This window comes from Spea bombifrons, chromosome 4, assembly GCF_027358695.1.
Source record: "Spea bombifrons isolate aSpeBom1 chromosome 4, aSpeBom1.2.pri, whole genome shotgun sequence".
NCBI classification, from domain to species: Eukaryota; Metazoa; Chordata; class Amphibia; order Anura; family Pelobatidae; genus Spea; species Spea bombifrons.
Genome location: NC_071090.1, coordinates 75,744,508 through 75,764,335, shown reverse-complemented (window position 1 = coordinate 75,764,335; position 19,828 = coordinate 75,744,508). Strand labels below are relative to the sequence as shown.

Below are 19,828 nucleotides of genomic sequence, written 5' to 3'. Positions count from 1 at the left end.
AGGGCCGCATTGACTTAGGGGCTGATGGAGCTGCAGCTCCAGGCCCCTACCCTACCTACAGCCGCATTAACGCAGGGCATAAGGGGCACCTGCCCCTTAAGCCCGCCGCAACTGCGACCGGGTCCGCCACTCTAAGGGGCCGGGAAGTCCCCACCAAGGCCGGCCTTACGGCTCTGCGGCCGCACAGGGTTTAAATTAAAACAAAGGCCGACCTTTGGGGTGTGCAACCGCACAGGGCGCCACACTCCAGGGGGCGGCGGCGGGGGGCGGTCCGCACCGGGTGCCGCTCATCAGGGGCTGCCAACTTGCGGCACCCGGCACCCCTCCAGAGACGGACAGTAATGTCCGCCGCTGGAGGAGCAGGCTCGCAAGGGAGCGGTATCGGAGGTCTTTAACAGACCTCCGGTTCCCTTGAGTGATTTTAAGCCGGGTTCAACCCGGCTTAAAATCACTCAAGGGAGCCGGAGGTCTGTTAAATACCTCCGATACCGCTCCCTTGTGATCCGCGCGGCAACAGCTGCTGTGCGCCGGGGTTTGTTGTCAGATCCCGGCGCACAACACTGAAGCCGCGCCCACCGCTGTCCGTGCCCTCTGACCCGGAAGAAGACAGAGAAGACAGAAGAACTTTAGAAGAGGAAAAGAAGCAGAAAGGAAAGGTAGGAAAGCATTAAGTGAGAGTGGATTGGTATGTGTGTGTGGATTGGTATGTGTGTGTGGATTGCTATGTATGTGTGGATTGGTATATGTGTGTGGATTGGTATATGTGTGTGGATTGGTATATATGTGTGGATTGGTATATATATGTGTGGATTGGTATATATATGTGTGGATTGGTATATATATGTGTGGATTGGTATATGTGTGTGTGGATTGGTATGTGTGTGGATTGGTATGTGTTTGTGGATTTGTGGACCAGTCAGTCCGGTCCTGACTGGGCCTATTTTAAGGTGGGGGCCTGGAGCTGCAGCTCCATCAGCCCCTAAGTCAATCCTGCCCTGCCACAGGCGCGGTCGCAGTTGCTGCTTGCTCCTGCAACAAGGTAAGTAGGGTGAGGGAGGGGGGTGCAGTGAGAAGGGGCAGAGGGGGGGTTAGATAGTGAGAAAGGGGGAGAGGGGATAGATAGAGGCGGTACATATTGAGAAGTGGGGAAGGGGTTACATAGTGAAATGGGGGAACCTAGTGAAAAGGGGCAGATAAGATGAAGAGAGGGGTAGTGTGAATGCGTATGAGAATGAATGAATTAATGTGTGGATGAATTGTGTGAATGCGTATGACAATTAATGAATTCATGTGAGGATGAATTGCTTGAATGATTTGTGTGAAGGATTAAATGCAAAGATGGTACATGAAGGGTGGGCTTTAACAATAAATAAATATGGGCTGCTCAGGCTTAAATGCCCGGGCCTATTTTTTGTCCCAGTCCGGGCCTGCTCATGAGGTTAAAAAAGAACCCATGACTGCACACACCAGCATGGACAGGTTTAAGCTAACAGGATACAGAGATTACTCTTTCGCTCAACAAATGAAATTATGCATATCGTTTATTAACCAAATCAAAGTACATGCATAATAATTAACAATTAAAGAAGAATGAAACCGATTAGGCTTACGCCCCTTCCTGCACTGGGAGACCCTCAAAGATATATGTTGCTTCAAAGTGCGTGATGGGCTAGGTGCCAGGCACCATATACTGATCCGTGGCAGAATCTCCTTTAATTGCTGGAAGGGTCCCACCTTTATATCTTTTAATAGTACATGAAGACATATATAAATATCTGTCTTAGTGGTCATGCTCATTAACTATTGTTTGCCAATTTTGTGGTTAGTTTAATGCAGTGCTCCTTATCCTGTTCTCAAGCTCCCAATATCCCAGGTTCAATGACGTTAAACTGTGTTCTGCCCCACCAGAACATTCTACATGACATCACTTTGATGAGGTTCTTTTTCATTAGTTATGTTTTTATACAGAGATTAAAAAAACAAAACCCAGCAAATTAACCCTTTCCTCAACAATTAACCCTTACAACATCATGCCTTCATCAACCTCATTGCATCACAATTCTCTACCGAGCACTGCACTGGAGTAACAGTAAAATGCTTGAAGGAATCATTGGAACTGGTTAACATCTCTGTTCACAAGTCGACCGTCACAAAACATTGAACAGACATGGAGTCTATGGCAGGATACAACGGAGGAAGCTGCTCTCCAATTCACCACTGCTGTTACCCCCAAAGTTTGCCAAAAAGCACATTGACACTACCAACATGAAAACATCATCCCAATGGTGAAGTATGGTGTTGGGAGCATCATGATTTAGGGCCTGAACATCGAGGGGACAATTAATTCCCAAGTTTATCAATGTATCATACAGGATAATGTCAGGATGGCTCTCCACCATCAGAAGCTCAGTAGAAGTTGGTTGATGCAGCAATACAATGTCCATAAACTTTAAAGTAAATCTACTTCAGAATGACTTAAAAATTAAAAACCCTTTTGGAGAGGCCCTGGTCAGAACCCAGACCTAAACTCATTAGAGATGCTGTGGAATGACCTCAAGAGAGCCACTCACACCAGACATCCTAAGAACATGGCTAAGCTAAAGCCGTTCTGTAAGGAAGAATAGTCTTAAAACACCTCCTGAACATCGTGCAGGTCAGACCTGCAGCTACTGGAAGCACTTGTTTGAGGTTATTGCTGCCAAAGGAGGTTCAACCAGTTATTAAAGCCAAGGGGTCACTTAGTTTTTCCACCAGCACTATGAATGTTTAATGGGCATGAAAGAGTATCGTTGTTTATGTGTTATTAGCTTAAGTACATTGTGTTTGTCTATACTTGTGACTTAGGTGTAGCTCAAATCACATTTTTGGAATAATTCATTCAGAAGTCCAAGTATTTCCAGAGGGTTCGCTTGCCTTTTTCTTGACACTACAAATAAGCCATCATTTAAATATAAAAATATAAAACCAAGGGTGTTTCAGTACACCAGAATATGGAAGACCATCATACAAATTTCCCTGCTTCACTGTATTGCGATACTTGAAAAAGTGAATATGTGAAGGCAAGACACACAAAAAGCTAAGAACTCTATTTTTTAATGAATATAAAAGTTCCTCAGGTAAGCCATGTACAAAATAAACACATTAAATATTTGTAACATCTTATCAAAATTATACAAACTTTGTACAAAACCAAGTAGAAAATATCAGGGGAGGCATGACAATGCACATATTTAAATTGCTTTTCACCCACTTTCATAAATACTACTCTACTATACTTAACATAAGCTTACAGTTTACAAGGGTTGGTAATGGGTTCCCACCAACAATGTAAACATTTTCTATGAAATGGGTAAACCGATGTATAAACCCCACACCAAGTACATGTGTATGATGGAAATATGAAAAGGAAATTCGTACGCATACCTATTATAGTAGTCATACCTATTATGTTATTATGCTTAAAGATTGATTCAATAAAATGGAAGCTTTCAGGTGAGTGGCAACTTTAACTCCCTGACCATGTGCACAATGAAAGCGTCTCTTGTGAGGGTTGAGTTGCAAAATGCATAGTAGGATTAGCGATATTTCAGGAAATGGAATCACTCCACCGACTGAACAATGTATTATTCATGGCCATTCCTTCTTGAAGGGGCATTAGGTGTGGGCTTTCATAATACCTAGTGAAACTGGTGAGCTGAAGCTGCAACTCTCCTGCAAACATTTTCAGTGGAAAAAACCCTTCAGCACCAGTTTCTCATCTACATTATGATTTACCTGCAGTACTGACTCCTATTCAACATGAGACTGAACATCTTCCACACATCCAGAAATTAGGGTTGGAAAGAGCTCTAACAGTAAATAATACTTTTTAATTATTTCCCTTTTGAAGGCCCTGGTTGTCAAAGTTTTGAATGGACTTTTGATTTCACACTTTTTTTTTTAAACAGGCATTTTTCAGTATACATACTTGTCTATTTATACAATTTAAGCTCATCATTCATGACATATACAGGTGTATTCAGTACAGAATCACTTTACACCTAAAATAACCTACTTGATAATCTGAATTATGTAGTGTTTGCTATTCCAGTTTCACTTGGTGGGTAGCGTACAGCCAATGCCACCACTACACATGTACAAAGTCAAAAATGTTCATAAAATAAAGTTGATCTGACCGTGATAAACAACAACCGCGTGATCCTTGGTGAAAATTATTATTTTCGTAGGTCCACTAATCTGGTGAGCAGCAGACATATTGGTTTTTGCCAATTCTGGGAAGTGTCATTTTCAGGTAAAGGCCATAAATAGTACTGGTCAGTTACTGTAGTCAAAGACACTTAATTTGGTAAAACCCCATAGAGAGTTTCCTGTGTCATCTGACTACTTAACCATATGTTTTATATGAGAACTAAATGTGATAAATAAGATATTATTAGATCACTAAGCATTATGTTTTAGTGTAAAGGTTTGGGTTGGGGCTATCAAAATGCAGCACTCAGATGAGCTATGTTACTTAATATCAATAAACCACATCTCGCAGCTATGAGTACCTGAAATTTTGCTATATTCATGGGCTCCCAATGGATATGAGGGCTCAAAGGGACAAGTAAAACTAGGGTTCAGGCTTCGCTTGAGAGGGCACCCGAGGAAACAATGGTCAAGTAAACTGACAAGTATAATTACCTATCTGTTTAAGGTCAAATTAACTGACTGAATAGGACTTATCCTTGCGTAGCACACAAAGGGGTGATCTATCATTAAAACAATAAAATGATCTCCAACTGTATTTATCTAGTAAACTCAATCCAATATGGATTTGAGCTTGTACATATCTGTACAGAACAGCAATAAGGCACTTATGAAAACCACATCAACCCACGTAATGTGGTATTTAATGTAGCCTGCTGTCCTCTAACCGCGGACACACACACACAAAAAAAAATCTGACCCCACCTCAACCTTAAAAGCAGCATACTGGGCGTTAAGGGGACTTAAACATTCACAATTCCTAACATTTTCTTACTTGTCACAAAAAAATTTCTAGATACAGGTATTACATTCTATTTAATGTGCTCTGTAACATTTTTAAAAGTAAATCACAGATCATCCACCTAATCCTGTTTAACAGCCGAGGTTTCAAATCTGAGCCAGCCTTTTTCATAGTCCTGCAGCAATTCCAAAAAGTAACGAGTGCCAGGTTCGTCATCATACCACACCTCATACTGTGTGTCCAAGGGGTTGCTAGATCGTCTGTGCACCTGCAAGACTCTACCTCGAAACCAAGCTTCCTGTTCACCATCATCAAATAAATGAAGGATGCGTCTTCCAACCAGGTCCGGAAAGCCTTTTCCTGAAAGTTTTTTACGAGGACCTTTCCTTCTGTATGTAAATTTTGTGCGCTTCCCAACACCAACTTTTTTATGAACCACTTGTCTCTTCTTCTTGATGACTCCACCTCTAACTTGAGAAGGGTTTCGTTTCTGAGTTTCATATACTTGCTTTCCACGACGCTTAGAAGCTCTGTGAAGCTTAGAGACAGAGGTGTCCTCTCTCTGAAATGAAGCTACTTTCACATTCCCTCCATCTAATGAAGCATGTTTTAATTTTCTTTTCGGCGGGCACTCCTTCTCCACTCTGAGTCCAACACACAGTTTGTTATCTATCAAGAGAAGTACAAATAACTTAAGTCTGAGAGGAAAAATACTAAAAAGGGAAAACGTGATAAATCTAGTAATCAAGTATTATCAAATACAAAACAGGAAAACCTATCATAAAAAAAGGCGAGTATGAGAAATGCGTTTTGAAGGGAAACGCACTTTGGGAAAAAAAAAACTGAGGGAGAAACAGTTAATATATTAACTATAAGAACAAATAAAGAAGACAAAAAAAATGTATACAAAAATTTTACTCCATGAAGCCTTTAAAAATATCAACAAAACCTTTAGCAGGTTAAGCAACAAAAACAATGCAATTAATATAAACCGGACAGAAAGAAAAGGCATTCAAATATATTATACAGAGTATGCAATATATAATTCAACAAACAAAAACAAAATTACTGCATTTTCTGGACAATGATTCTGTTACAAGAACATCAAATTTTACTTTTAGGATACACTGTGAGCAGTGAGATTTTTTGTTAAAAACACACATTGTTTTGAAGATTATTGTTATCTTGCAAGCAAAACCCTCCATACTGTGGGTCTATCTTTGCTGCTGGAGTGGCACTACCATATAACCAACTGCTTAAGGCCCCCAGTGGTCTACATGGATCCTTAGATTAATTAAAAAAAAAAAAAAAAAAAAGACAGTTTCTGGTCATACATATTGTTTTCTTTAGCATAAGCACAGTTATTCATAAGATTTGTGTTATAGATGGGGTTCACACAAATCTTTTGGATTAAAGCCCCCAAAAACATTAAGCCTATCATACCTCATATTGTGTAAAGTGCCACCTGACAACCTTCCTGTGTTTTGTCCCACATGCACTTAGTCTTGTTTCCCACCAAACAAGCACATATTATAGACAATTTTCCATAATATGCACCGTCAACTGTAAAAAGAAGGGTCTTAGAGCAGATTAACTTGATAGGTGAGCTTGGCCCAAGTGCACCTTCACAAATTATCTTTACGTTTGGACCGGTAGCTGTTCGTGTATTGTAGGTCAAGTTACCTTCTGTGTGGTCACAGGGATTCCAGCTTTAAGATGGGGAAAAATCCTAAATATGTTCTTACTCAATTGCACAATATAAGTCAGAAAAATGTATCTACAAGAACATACACTCAAAGATACACACGCTCATTTGTGTTGTGTGATTTGAAAGGAACACATACGTACTTGTGTGTAAGAAGCCCAGACTGTGTGCTGGAACCTGGAAGATATAAAGTATAGGGACATGAGCCCATGGGGCACAGGACAGAATCATGAAGGCCCCTGAGATCTAATCATGCTAAACTGTGTATGCCAGGGGTGCCAAACTTAAGGTCTGCAAGTAGTCAGGGATATCCCATCTGCACAGGAAGCTCAATTAAAATGGTTGAAAATGATTAAGTTTGTAGCACCCCATGAGACCTAAAGTATGACAACCCTGATGTAGGCCATAAAACTACCTAGCTGCAGTCAGTAGAATCATGTGCAGTTTCTTAAAACAATTAATCTGAAATAGAATAAGCAGAATAATTTTGCAATAGTACTACATATGTTGCTGAACACAGAATATTTAGAGTATTTAGTCTTTACCTTACAGCTGGGTTTTGACATGATTCTAGGATTGCGAGAAATAAGCTAATGAAGGTTAACGGCTTCTTTAACCTTGCATGCTTTAGTGCTACTTAAAATATATCACAGTGGTGTTTTATGGAATGAAAGAACAAAAAGACATTGAGAGCTAGTCAAACGGCTCTTTTTTATGTTGTTACTGCTTAAAAACAGTGGACGGGTCTACATAGATGATGAGAGTTTCTAAATAAGAAACAATGCAATCATTATGATATTGGATTATTTGATTGTTTCACGCACGTTCAGCCTGTAATTGTCACTTACACTGAGTGAGAACAATGTTTAACAATACTGTCCTGTTAAACACTATTCTTGGTAGATATATAGAGAAAAGACAAAAATAGTTTTGAAAGGCCACAATTACACAGGCACTGCATCCCACAGTACACTGTAGCAGTGTGGGTTTTTTAATGTTTTTGGTTTGTTTGTTTTTTACTCAATCACCACAAGATGAGCAGAAAGGGATAAATGTAGATAGAAAGTACCATATTGTTGCAGAAGATCAATTATATGCATTGACAAGTGGGTATGAGTATAGCACAGCATGGTTAATAGCAGAAAACTAAAGAGTAAAGTTCTCAACAAATTTTATGGCCACTGAGACATTCCATGGTCAAGAAGACTAAACACGCAGAATTCCATGCAGTGAGCAAGACCCATAATAAGCATTCTCTTGCACATCACTGCAGTACTGTTTAAAGGGCCACTAGCAGAAGCAAAAAAAAAAACATGCAATAGAGTGTTTCCTGCCGTACAGGATGTAGTACTTACCAAGCTGCTTCTGTATGCAGTATCCCCAGTACAGGTGTAGTAAGTCTGGATAAACATCAGGGAGTTGTTTAAGTGCAAGTAATTTCAACATGCGAGATGGGCAGTTCTTCAGCTCTGTGTCCCTCAGGAGTTTCTCTTCAGATAGAGTAGTGGGACGAAGTTCTACTTTGTGCCTCTGCAATACACGATCTACAGATGGTCCCAGCAGCTCAGAGAAAAGAACCTCCTTTACCAGATAGATAGGGATAAAGATGGCACCAGCCCGGATAACATGAGGAAAGGGGCATCTTCTTGTGAACATAAAGGTTTCCAACTGAGACAGTACTTTATGCAAGAGCATGCGGACACCATCAATGGCCAACCATATTTCATGATCTTGGGAGGGTTCACTGGACCTTGAACTCATTTTTGACTTCATAGGAGACTTGGGTCTCTCATCTTCTTTGGATTTTAACTGCCAGTCTTGAAGTAGACCAGGAGGGGAAGATCCAACTGAATTTGAGATGGCTACACGCACAGAACGGTGTAACTCAGTGAAGTGGTGCCCTGATCCAGCAGTCTCTTCTCCGCTTGCCAAAGAAACATTGGCTTCACCAAGAGTTGGAGAAGACTCAGGAGCACTTGGGGGAAGAGACTGTACTGACTCAGAGAGCAGTTGGAATGGGCTGGTTAAAACATGAGAATCAGAATTATTTTCTGCTGTCTGAGTTTCTCCTCCACTGAAGGGAAGTTTCATTAGTTTGTATTTTCTAAACATGAAAGATTTGGAACTGTGAAAGCCATTTGCCTCATTATCCTGTTCTGTGGTCAGAGACAGCAAATGTGGAGAATCTTTTGGGTATATAGTTCTTTCCTTTCTATGCTCCAAGAATTGGGTCTGAAGTGGAGTAGAGCGGTGAGAAAGACCTTTGGGGGTTAAAAGAGGAACGTTTGGGTTACTTGGTGGAGCTACCTGAAGAGGAAACATGGTTTGAGTTGCATATTTCGTCGGAGGCTGTATGGGGCAGGCAAACACCGATGGTGGTAAGCAGGCCCCAGGAGAGCACCGATTTGCAGTCTGTGTATGGCAGTATCTGGTCGTTTGCATGGAGGTTTGGGAGGGGTAGGAAATGGCTGTTGTGGAGAGGCAGTCTGCGCCTGTTTGGGCATTGGTCTGTAAGGGGCTGCCTTTGCTGGGGTGTGAAAGTCTGTCAGATATGGTTTGTATGGGTTGCTCAAACAGGTAGCCTGCTGTGGCTTCTGTGTAGCCAGCCTTGGGAAACTGTGATGGGCTATCCATTGAATCATGATGTTGGCACTTCTTCTGACCATTAGGAGAGAGGCTTGGATTAGGTGACTTTTTCAGGCTCAGGTCCAGCACCGCCCCTTCTGCCTGTTTCAAATCTTTCTCCTGTATATTAGTTGTAAGGTTAATGTCAGAAGGGGTTAGATGCTCACTAACACTGTTCAATTGCAGGGACTCATCAGATCCCTTCCCAACTTCCTTTGTTTTTTGTGGTGCAGGCTGAGAATACAATGCTTTATGTTTAGCAATGTTTTCCTTCAACAATGGAAAAGGATGAGGAGCTGTACCCTCCAGGTAGTCTCGATATGGAGCCAGGCTGAAAACGTCATTAATGACTGGCATAGGAGGGGAGTGGGGACCATTAATGTTAACCTCAGTTGCCGGTGGAGTTGAGTGACATGCAGAGTTAGTACTCGACATTGCCGACTCTTGAGGAGTCAACCTCTGGTTTTCATGACTTATACTAATTTGGTCCCCAGAAATATTAGTAGGAGTTGAAGGTGAATGTCTAACGTTTTCGCCATCCACATCGGATTGCTGAATATGGGTACTGTGAGAATCAGAGACAGCGTGCATCTGTGAGGGTATAGAAGTTTTAGAATAATGCAAATGGCCATCAGTGAACACAGTAGAAGGGGGTGGGCTCTGGACAATCTTCTGCATTAAAGGATCTCCGAGAACATCCCCCACCTGCTGTTCCCTCCCTGACTGACTCAAGCCAAGAGCAAGCCCATTCCCCTCCTTAGAAGAGACCATGCACACGTTCCTGTCCAAATGTGAATACTGAACCCGAGGGCTCTTGCTTATGCGAGCCAAACCCACTTGTAGATCCTGGTCTGCCTGGGAAGATGCAACCCGCACATCCTTGTCCATCTGCACCGAGCATGAACGTTGATCTAAATTTGGTGTCTCCAGTTGCAGCATACGGTCTGCATTAGTATCATTCATTCTCCTATTAGGTAAACTCACTCTTCGGTCCCTGTTTTTATAGGCTGGACTTTGTATGAGTTCTCCATTCGAGTGGGTGAGCAATGTCCTAGCAATAGGAGGTAGTAAAGTAGTGTCCATACTATAATTATAGGAAGAGGGTCTATGAGAATAACCAGCTCCTGTAGGGCTATAATAATTCATCCCTTGAAAGTTCCCCAAACCATTGTCCATACTATCCTGGAAAGCACTAGATAGGTAGGTATGGCGTGCAGGAGTAAGGGGGCTGAATGCAGAGCCCCTTTGCCACCCAATGGAAGCATCAAATTGAGAATGGTGAAGAGATGTACTAGGCTGTGCAAACAAACCATAGTGCTCTCTAAAGGGCTCTCCCTGGGAACCAGAAATTCTTGTATCCCCCCTATGTCTAAGGGCAGGGCTAAGTTCCTTCATGCCCTGTGATAAAACATGAGGGCTCTTGACATGTTCTGGGGGGCCTATGCGAGTTGGGGGAAGCTTTTTGTTTCCACCAGTTGCACATACAGATGGATATGCAAGATTTGTTGAGTTCCATTCAACAGCATGAGTACGTATAGGTGATCCTACTGGAAATCCTAGAGGTGGACGATGTGTACCATAGCCTGCATCCACAAAATTAGAAGGGCTTCTATACACAGGTCTTGGCATTACAAGTGGAGGGTATCCTTGTGTGGAAGGCATGGAGTACCTCATAATTTGATGGTGTGGTTGAATCATTAGATGGTTGCCAGGAATTTCACGTAACTGAGCGTGGTTGTTTAACCTCTCTATTTCTGGTCTGTTACACCTAGCAGAGGTTTCTTCAGTCTGTAAATGCTGGCTTGGAGCGCTGTCTGCACACAGCAAATAGGATGAAGCAGAACTCCAAGGTGTTGTATGCCGCTCAGGAGCTGGCAGGGAGCATGCCATAACAGATGAGTAAGCTAGCATCTCCTCGTGGGAAGTCTTCCCAGGAAAGGTTAGCGAACAGTTCTGTGCCTCCACCTCCACCCGTGGCAGTTTACCGAAGGACATGTGATCCAGGTCATTTGTTTGCCTTTTGCCAGCCATCTTGACTACTGTATCTGTAGGTCTTCTTTGGGACTGAAACCCTTCCCCTGTAAGAAAAAAAAATGTATATCAAAATCAAAACCACACATGTGTGAAGCATAACAATGATTAATTAATAAGCCACATAATTACCACATACAAGGGACAGTTTGCAAGATGACTGTTGGCACCCCTAGTCAATGCACACTAGGCAGTGTATATGTAAGGGCTGCAGAACTAAGGCTGGCACATGTACAGTTAAAACTAGCACACACAATCCCAGCTTGATATATGCCCCTAGGAGCTTTTCAGGATCCCACGATAGTTTGGAATAGCTGCCAAGAAGAAAAATTAGTCTGATCTAGCTATAACTACACATGCAACAAACAAGACAGTTAAAAACAGCCAACTAAAAATGCACACAAAGCACTGCATGTCACACAGTAAATGGATTCATATGATCAGCCTTTTGTTGAACGTTCAGTGGGGTAAAATGCCCTGGATAGTTTGTACCTCCTCACACACCATATCTTGTTTTTGACCTTGGACTGAGCCCCAACCCCGAAGATATTAATGGACTGTCATTGGTCTGTTTATCCGGCTTTTGTTTAACAAAGTGTGTATAATTAGCTGAATAATCTCAATACACCTTTGGTTTAAAAGGTGTTGTTCCACCCCCACTGCTGAATTCAACACTTTTATAATGCAATACATTACAAACATCACTCCTGATACAGTTAAAGGCACAAGCCATCATCAAAAATACAATTATTTGATCATTTAAAGTCTTGTCTCGTTCTTAATTTGTTAGAGGCTGCTTACTAAAAACATATTTTTTGAAGGTAGATAAAAGCACTCGGCCCATCTAGTGTGCATCTTTTTGTGATGCAAAGACTTGACCCAAGATCACCGTTCAACATCCCTTACTGTATTAGCCTTTACCACTTCAGCTGGGAGGCCATTCCACTTATCTACCCCCTCTCAGTAAAGTAAACTTGTCGTGTGACAGATTGTCGCCACTGAAAAAAGCTAATTCAAATATATCTCCTTAGCATGCTAGAGATCTCAAGTAATGTTTTGTCTGACTGAGACAGAGCCTTGAAACACAGTTAATTGGCTAGGAGATACTTTTGCATTACGTTTATTCACACAATATGGTAAAAATCATCTGCTGTAATAATGACCTTCTCTGGCTGCTTCAGCACACTATCTGCAGTATTCATAGTACTGCCTGTCTTGGACACTAGATGTGTAGGAGTAGAGGGAGCCATGGTCTCCTATCTCTTTGAACATTCTTTCGATTTGCTGTCTAAGCAATATACATTGTTACATATTATCATCATCTTTTATTTATTTATTGTTACATATATTGTGTATACAATAACACCTGAAGATGGCAAACGAAATTTATTTTAACTAGGCTTACATGTATAGTTTTAATAAATTTTAATTGCTAAATTAGCATACAATATCTCTTTGTTCGTAGGTCACTCTAGTACCAGACTCTGCTTTCTTAAAGGGACAGTTTAATGTCCCTGACAGCCCCACTAAAGAAGACTGCATATTCGAGTACTCTATGTCCAGCATTTTGAGTTGACTTGGACATGCTACAGCTCAGAAACCAGCGGTGTGCATGAAATCATACATGTATGAACACCAAACTAGCAAGAGCAATATGTGTAATGGGCAGCCATGTAGTTCTAGAAAGACAAGTTGTCAGAGGTTAAGTTTCCTAAGTCATAAATAGTACTAACAGGTAAATAAGATAAAGCCCAAATCGCTGGCAAGATTATGCTCACTGAGATAGAATTCTAATATGTAACGCTGGACATGTATATGGGGGTTGTTTATTTCAGTAACAACACATACAGTGTGTGTGTGTCTGTGACTCACACATTATATATATATATATATATATATATATATATATATATATATATATATATATATATATAAAATAGCCCTAGGATTCATGTTCCACGCTTACAACTGTTAGGTTGCGTCTTATGTTGGATTCATGATCTTTGTGTTCTGTTCCAATTGCTAACCAACAATCACTCTACATTTGCTTATTGTAGATCAAGACACGGCAACAGTGGTCCAGCAGCTTTTGAGAAGCTACGCTTAATAAGAGTTGCCATCTTGCAAAAGGCAATGGGACATGTAAGAAGCAGCAATAATTTAGATTGTAAGCTTGTGAGCAAGACACAAGCTACTGTGTCCGCTTGCTTCAGCCAGCCAAGTTAGTATTAAAATAGCTTTCAACTTCTGTTTTCAGCACTTGGGGAATCGTCGGCACTGCATAAATTCTTCTTAAACAGAACAATTAATTAAATCGCACCAAGCACCACTTCACATTAAAATGATTTAGTGAACACTAAAAGCAGTGAGTTCTATGGATGTAGAAGACATTTAACTCCTGCTAATTAAAGGGACAGTCACTCAAAGCAGTTAGGTGTCTCCCTTATTTAAAAGCACACAAATGTACAAACATATACTTAATTCAATAACTATACATTAGCTAGTTGCTTGGTCAGCATAATGTATAGATATAATTAGGTTATGAAATAATATAAGAAGACTGTTTTTCATTATTTTCCATGGATCCGTAAAGGCTATAATATTGTTTACTAAACGTATTATTTGATGCCAAGTTTGATTTCAGCTATAGCCTCTCAATTTTGGGTAACACTTTGCTATATGAAGGAGACATTGTTTTTCATCCACCAAGGTTAATCAATAGTTCTCATATGAAAGCACTTATCAGCCTAGATGGCACTAATTAAATACTTACAGCCTCTCATCCTTTCAGTTATTTCCTGTCAATTTTCCAAAACAGCAACCACATACAACTTTTAATATGTAAATGCAACCAGATAAGTTTGCAACTTATAAGAGAAAAAAGTTTACTGGGACACTTGCAAATAACAATATTATCAGGACACTTCTTTTTGGGACCAATGACAGCATCACAGAAATGTTTTGGGGAACGTAACAAATATTATATTGAAAAGTAAAAACCAAGTATCGGAGCATTACTGTATAGCCAAAGGTTAACGGGGAGGGGGGGGATTAGATCAACAATTTAGGTGATCAGGCTGCCTAATGGGTCAGTCACCCAAAGTAAATACAATGCTGCCCTAGCACAGCAGGTATATTGTTTCCCTATGGCACACACAAACCCATCTTTAAAATAAATACAGTTTTAAATAAAATAGCATTTAATAACTTGAAACCGGAGTATTTTAAATCAGACCTTTCGGTACACTAATTAAACCCATTCATAATAATAAATAAAAACCCAAGGGGTAGACCATGGTAAAAACAATAAAAACAATGCCTGACAAATAGTTATAGTCTTAGTAAATATTTCACCTAATACAGTTTCCTACTAGTATGGCACTTGTAGTGCAACAATTACAGCAAGCGTGCACTTTTATTTTTTTGCATTCATGTGATTATTTTTGCCTCTTGTTACGCAATACAAGCTTCCTTATTTAGGTTTTCGCTGAGAAAAGCGAAACAGAAATATACACTGGCAAGAATACGTAAGGATCGAATGCAAACACTTCCCTAAAGTGATAACGATAAAAAAAATCAATGCAATTGCCATCTGGGTGTTATTTTTTCCTCCCGGGCTTGCAATGCGTATGTGTGTGCAAGATATCAAAAGAACGTCAAACACTACATAAAGCGACATGTTATAGGGCAGATTGCAACACAAAAGCTTCTGTTACATCTCCTACAGACGCTAAAAGACTTGCATTGCGTGCAACATCCCTGTGCTAATGTAATCTTAATTCGCAATCACTATACTTGCAGTTGTCTGCACATAACATGCTTAAAATGTATGAGTGATCCCAGGCTTATTGTATGATAGGTTGCAATCTCTCCTCTCATTGCCTAACACAATGACATTAGCCAATAGAGGAATCATCATTTCTGAATCTTACTCTGATAATATTATATATACAGCTCTGTGTGGCTACAAAACATGACCACATTTGTGCTGCGGGGTAGCCCCGATATATATACCACCCTGAGCCAATATACACACCGGCCACAGTATACTCTGCTTTGTGCAGACGCCAAAACAGACTTTTTACACTGACACTCTAAAGTAATTTGCATTCCCCTGTGATGTCTGTAACTTGCTGTGACTGTCTGTAGGTTACTGGATTTGGTGTAGCAGCAATTCCAGCCTTAAGTGCATATACACCTGAAGAAGAGGCATGGGGATATTTAAAGCATGTAATCTAATGTTAAATCAGTTCACCAATAAAGGTATCTCCTTTACCAAAGTCTGTGTTTATTTAATTAACATGCAAAGGCATACAGGGAAATCACAAACATATCCTGAGATCCCAAACTGTACTGTACCCCAGTCCTTCTACCTATAGCATGAAATGAGTACTTTACAGGCTGCTGTATAGCCCATATATAGCACATATACTCATTGCATGTGCCAGCTGCACGACTTCCTCCCAAACGTATCCCCATGGCAACAGCACATTGTATACATACAGTCTGATTGACTGAGAGTGCCGGAGGAGGCCCCATGAGATTCCAAAACCTGAATACAAGTGGAAGAACAGCAAAACATATCATGTTGCCTCATTATACGGGCACATATTCTGTGTGTGTGTATATATATATATATATATATATATATATACACACACACACACTAATACTCATTCATACCCTGCAGACTGTAAAGCTCAGGGAGCTAGGCTTAGCTTTTTATACATTTTTCACACTTTTTTGTTTTATAGTAAATGAAACTAGAACGTATAATTGTATAGATCTGTGGCAGATAAGCCGAGCTCAGGTTAAACATGTAAGGCGAGCAGCTCTTCTTTCACCTCTGGGTGGGCAGCACGTGTGTTCAGCGCAGACATTGATGCCAGTACAGCAGCAGCATCGGCTTCCAAGCATTACGATCATCATTCACTTGGCATCTCCTAACACACGGCGATGACCCAGGCTAGCGGAGCCGCATGCATACTCCGCACTGACACACACACATCGCAGCTCCGCGCGTCGGTCAGCAGATACTCACATGTGCTTTCTCCCCACTCAATGTGCGGCTTGTTTTCCCCTGAGTACTTGTTATTCCCAGTAAAGGAGAAAGTTTTGCTTTGCTCCTGGTTCTAGTGTGGACGGCGCTGTACTCCAAAACGTCGCACCGTGACTTGAGTCGCTTTGCCCTTTGAGGCGCTAAATAGTGATTTCTTCCACAAACTGTGCTGCGGTCCCAGGCACTCCGCGGTAGATAGTGGCGGGCACTGTAATACCGCCCGTTGTACTCCTCAGCAGAATGAGATTCGCCGTAGACCATCATGCTGTCCGCGGCAGAGCTGAGTATACTGCTGGTCTGTACATCCTGCAGGTAAACGGTGAGAAGCAGCACTAAGAACAGAGGTGAGGAAGTGCAAAGCATGAGTGGCAGGGGAGGGGATGGGGGAGGGGAGAGAAGTCCTAGAGAGGGGAGGAAGCAGCTGGGAACCCGAGAGCTGAGAGGAAGCCTGAGGGAGGAGGCACTTATTCCTGTTGGGAGCGCTGTGATAGTGGGGAGAGGTTGCAGCGTGGGGGGAATGGAGGAAAGTGGCAGGCTGTGTGTAGGAGGCCATGGAGCTGGTTAGGTAGAGCCCAGGGAGCTGGAGGTCTAGGAAGGCAAGCTGGGCGGGAAATGTTTGAGGATGCTGAGAGTTGAGGAAGGGTAGTTGTCCATCATCCATTGCTAGGTCTGTGGAAGTCGTTGGTACCTGGAACTGGACCAGAGGCTTATACTGGAGCATTTAAACCCGGAGCATAATTTTGCCAACCTACACGTTACCTAGGGAACCCTCGCTATTTTTATATACCTAACATGTAAAAAGTAATGGTAACTAAATAATTGGCCTGAAAGTCCCCATGTCCCCTTTATACAGTTAGCCAATTGGCGCTAAATACATGCAGATAGCATGTGCTGCCCATGTCTATGACTACACAACATATTTCAGGTTAGGCACAAATAAGAAGGGGTTAAATTCTAGAATTATACTAAAGAAAAAATATGGGAATACAATACCTCTTGGGATGCAAAAACTCTTTACATCCCAAGTGCACCCACATTTTGGACTACAACTCTAATCACCACCATCATCCCAGCTGACGGTGCCGGGAGTCAATCAATTTATTTGTAGAATTTTTATGTTATGCATGCTTTTGTATTTAACTAGATTGTAAGCTCATTTGAGCAGTGTCCTCCTCACTTGTTGTTTCCTGTATGTCAGCTTGTTATGTTATATACTAATTGTTATGTCCTGTCTACCCTTTGTACAGCACTGTGGAATCTGATGGCACTATATAAAACAATAAATAATAACAACAGTGGGGGGGCACATGTGGCATCATAATTGCTGATCCTTGTATGTTGGCAGGGATCAGACCTTTATCTGCATGTTAACCACAATATATCACTGATAACCATTTTCTACAAGTAACAGCCTACTAACAATATACAGTATGAAGGTTTATCTGCTATATATAAATCTCAGATAGCTATATTATGCTAACTAACCAAGTGTCTAGAAAAACAGTTTTATTTTGTCTTTAACACATCATGTTTTCTTCTACTATTGTACAAACTATTTCAAGGACAAGTGGGAATGATTAGTTTGTATTCTGGCAGTATAGAACACATTTATAACTCTATATAGAGACATAAATGTAATGTAAGATAAGAACCATTCAGCCCATCTAGTCCACCCAATAATTTTAATACATTTGAGACAAATCTACATATATATATATATATAAAACTAAGGTTTTGTAACCTATACCAAGAGAACAGTTGCTCAAGATACATGCGAAGAAAGATGCCACTCGTTACAACTGATGACAGCAAGTAACCTTTCTTCATGAAGGGTTGCCCCTTTACTCAAATGCCATTACACTTACCTTATATGTAATGTGATATGGATACTTACATTAGACTCTATGTTAGAGGGACTTAAAGAAGGTTTAATACATTTAGTAATAGTACCCATTTAACCCTTAAATATTTTACGGGGTGGTGGTTTGCTTGATTTGTATTTCTGATTTTTTAATCTTGTACCAGGCAACACCCTGTCCTAACTTCAAAGGTTCACTTACTAAATTGATGGCCTCATAATAACTCCAAATATATGGATCTACAATGACAACACGCAGCTTTCTCCTATTTTGTACAGATATGAGGGAGGGCTAAACAAAGAATTTAAAGGGGAAATATTTAAATACAAGTCTGTATATAGAAATGTATTTTAGAAATAAAGAAATCTTGGTTTTATTTCATTTTGTTCCTTTATTTTCGAATCTGGAATATTTGCGGCACACTCCGGAGGAGAATAACGCACGTAATCATAGCTATGATTAAGCCCGTGTGGGCTGCACCCGTAAGACGTCTCGCTATATGCTGTTTGATGAATCTATTTCATATGTATAGTAGATTGAGCAAAAAAAAAATACAGAGCTAGAACAAATATGCAGATACGCAAGACAAATATGCAGCCAGGGCCTCCATTGGTCACCTGAGAGAGCTTGGCCAAAGGGAAGCACCCAGCGGGGGCATGTAACGTACATTATATGACCAGAGGTAGTATGGACACTGGTGTAAAGGAGACCCCTGCGGGCCACACTTCCTCGGGCCCAACACGCTGAATATGACATTATTTCACAGCACTTTTATATAACGTGTGAGGTGCAGAAGAGCTGGCACAGACATACCCCTCCTGAGCTAACAAAGGTAGGTTATGTGTGAAAGTATGTGTAAGTAAGGATGTTAGCATATGTGCATAAGTATGCCATTATGTTACTGTGCATAGGTACTGTCTTTTAGAGTATGCATACCTGGAAACTTCTGGGCTCCAGCTAGCCTTCCTTTGCCAGACACGGCCAGGACTGCACGCTGACGGCAGTGGGAAACACCCCCCATTTAAAGGAGGGTTTGGGTCTTGACCCGGAGAAGCAGTGCTCACCTGGCAAACTCCGGGTCAAACCCGGAGAGTTCCCAGGTATGGTCATATGTGTATAAAGAGTCAGTGTGTGTACCTTATTTATAATATACACACTGACTATAGCACTATACATATTTATATATATTTATACATACATGCATATATACACACACATACATAATTATGTATATGCATGTATGTATATACACAGTTTATACATACATAGACGTGCATAATTGTATAGATATGTATGTATGTATATATATATATAGATATATATGTGTGTATATATATATATATATACTTAGAGTCAGTGGGTGTCTCGGTGAATATTGTTGGATAGTGTGTGCATGTAAATAAGAGTGTGCATCTTCAGTATGTGATCTGCAGTGAGATTTACTCTTGTAGGAATTCCGGGTAATAATTTGCAAACTGTGTTTGACTGCGACCACACTTTTTTCATTAAAATAATTTACCTCAAAGCTGTTTCCAATAATGCAGGATTGTAAATTTCCC

At 40.8% G+C, this 19,828-nt stretch overlaps 1 protein-coding gene across 1 annotated transcript; it reads right to left on the bottom strand.

The window, feature by feature from the left end:
* Positions 1-4,335: 4,335 nt before the first annotated feature.
* On the bottom strand, positions 4,336-11,351 carry C4H15orf39 (chromosome 4 C15orf39 homolog). Its single transcript, XM_053463731.1, has 2 exons — positions 8,051-11,351; positions 4,336-5,659 (listed from the first exon to the last, which is right to left on the bottom strand). The coding sequence occupies exons 1-2, from the start codon at positions 11,349-11,351 to the stop codon at positions 5,112-5,114; spliced, it is 3,849 nt and encodes a 1,282-aa protein (XP_053319706.1). The 3' UTR covers positions 4,336-5,111.
* Positions 11,352-19,828: the final 8,477 nt, after the last annotated feature.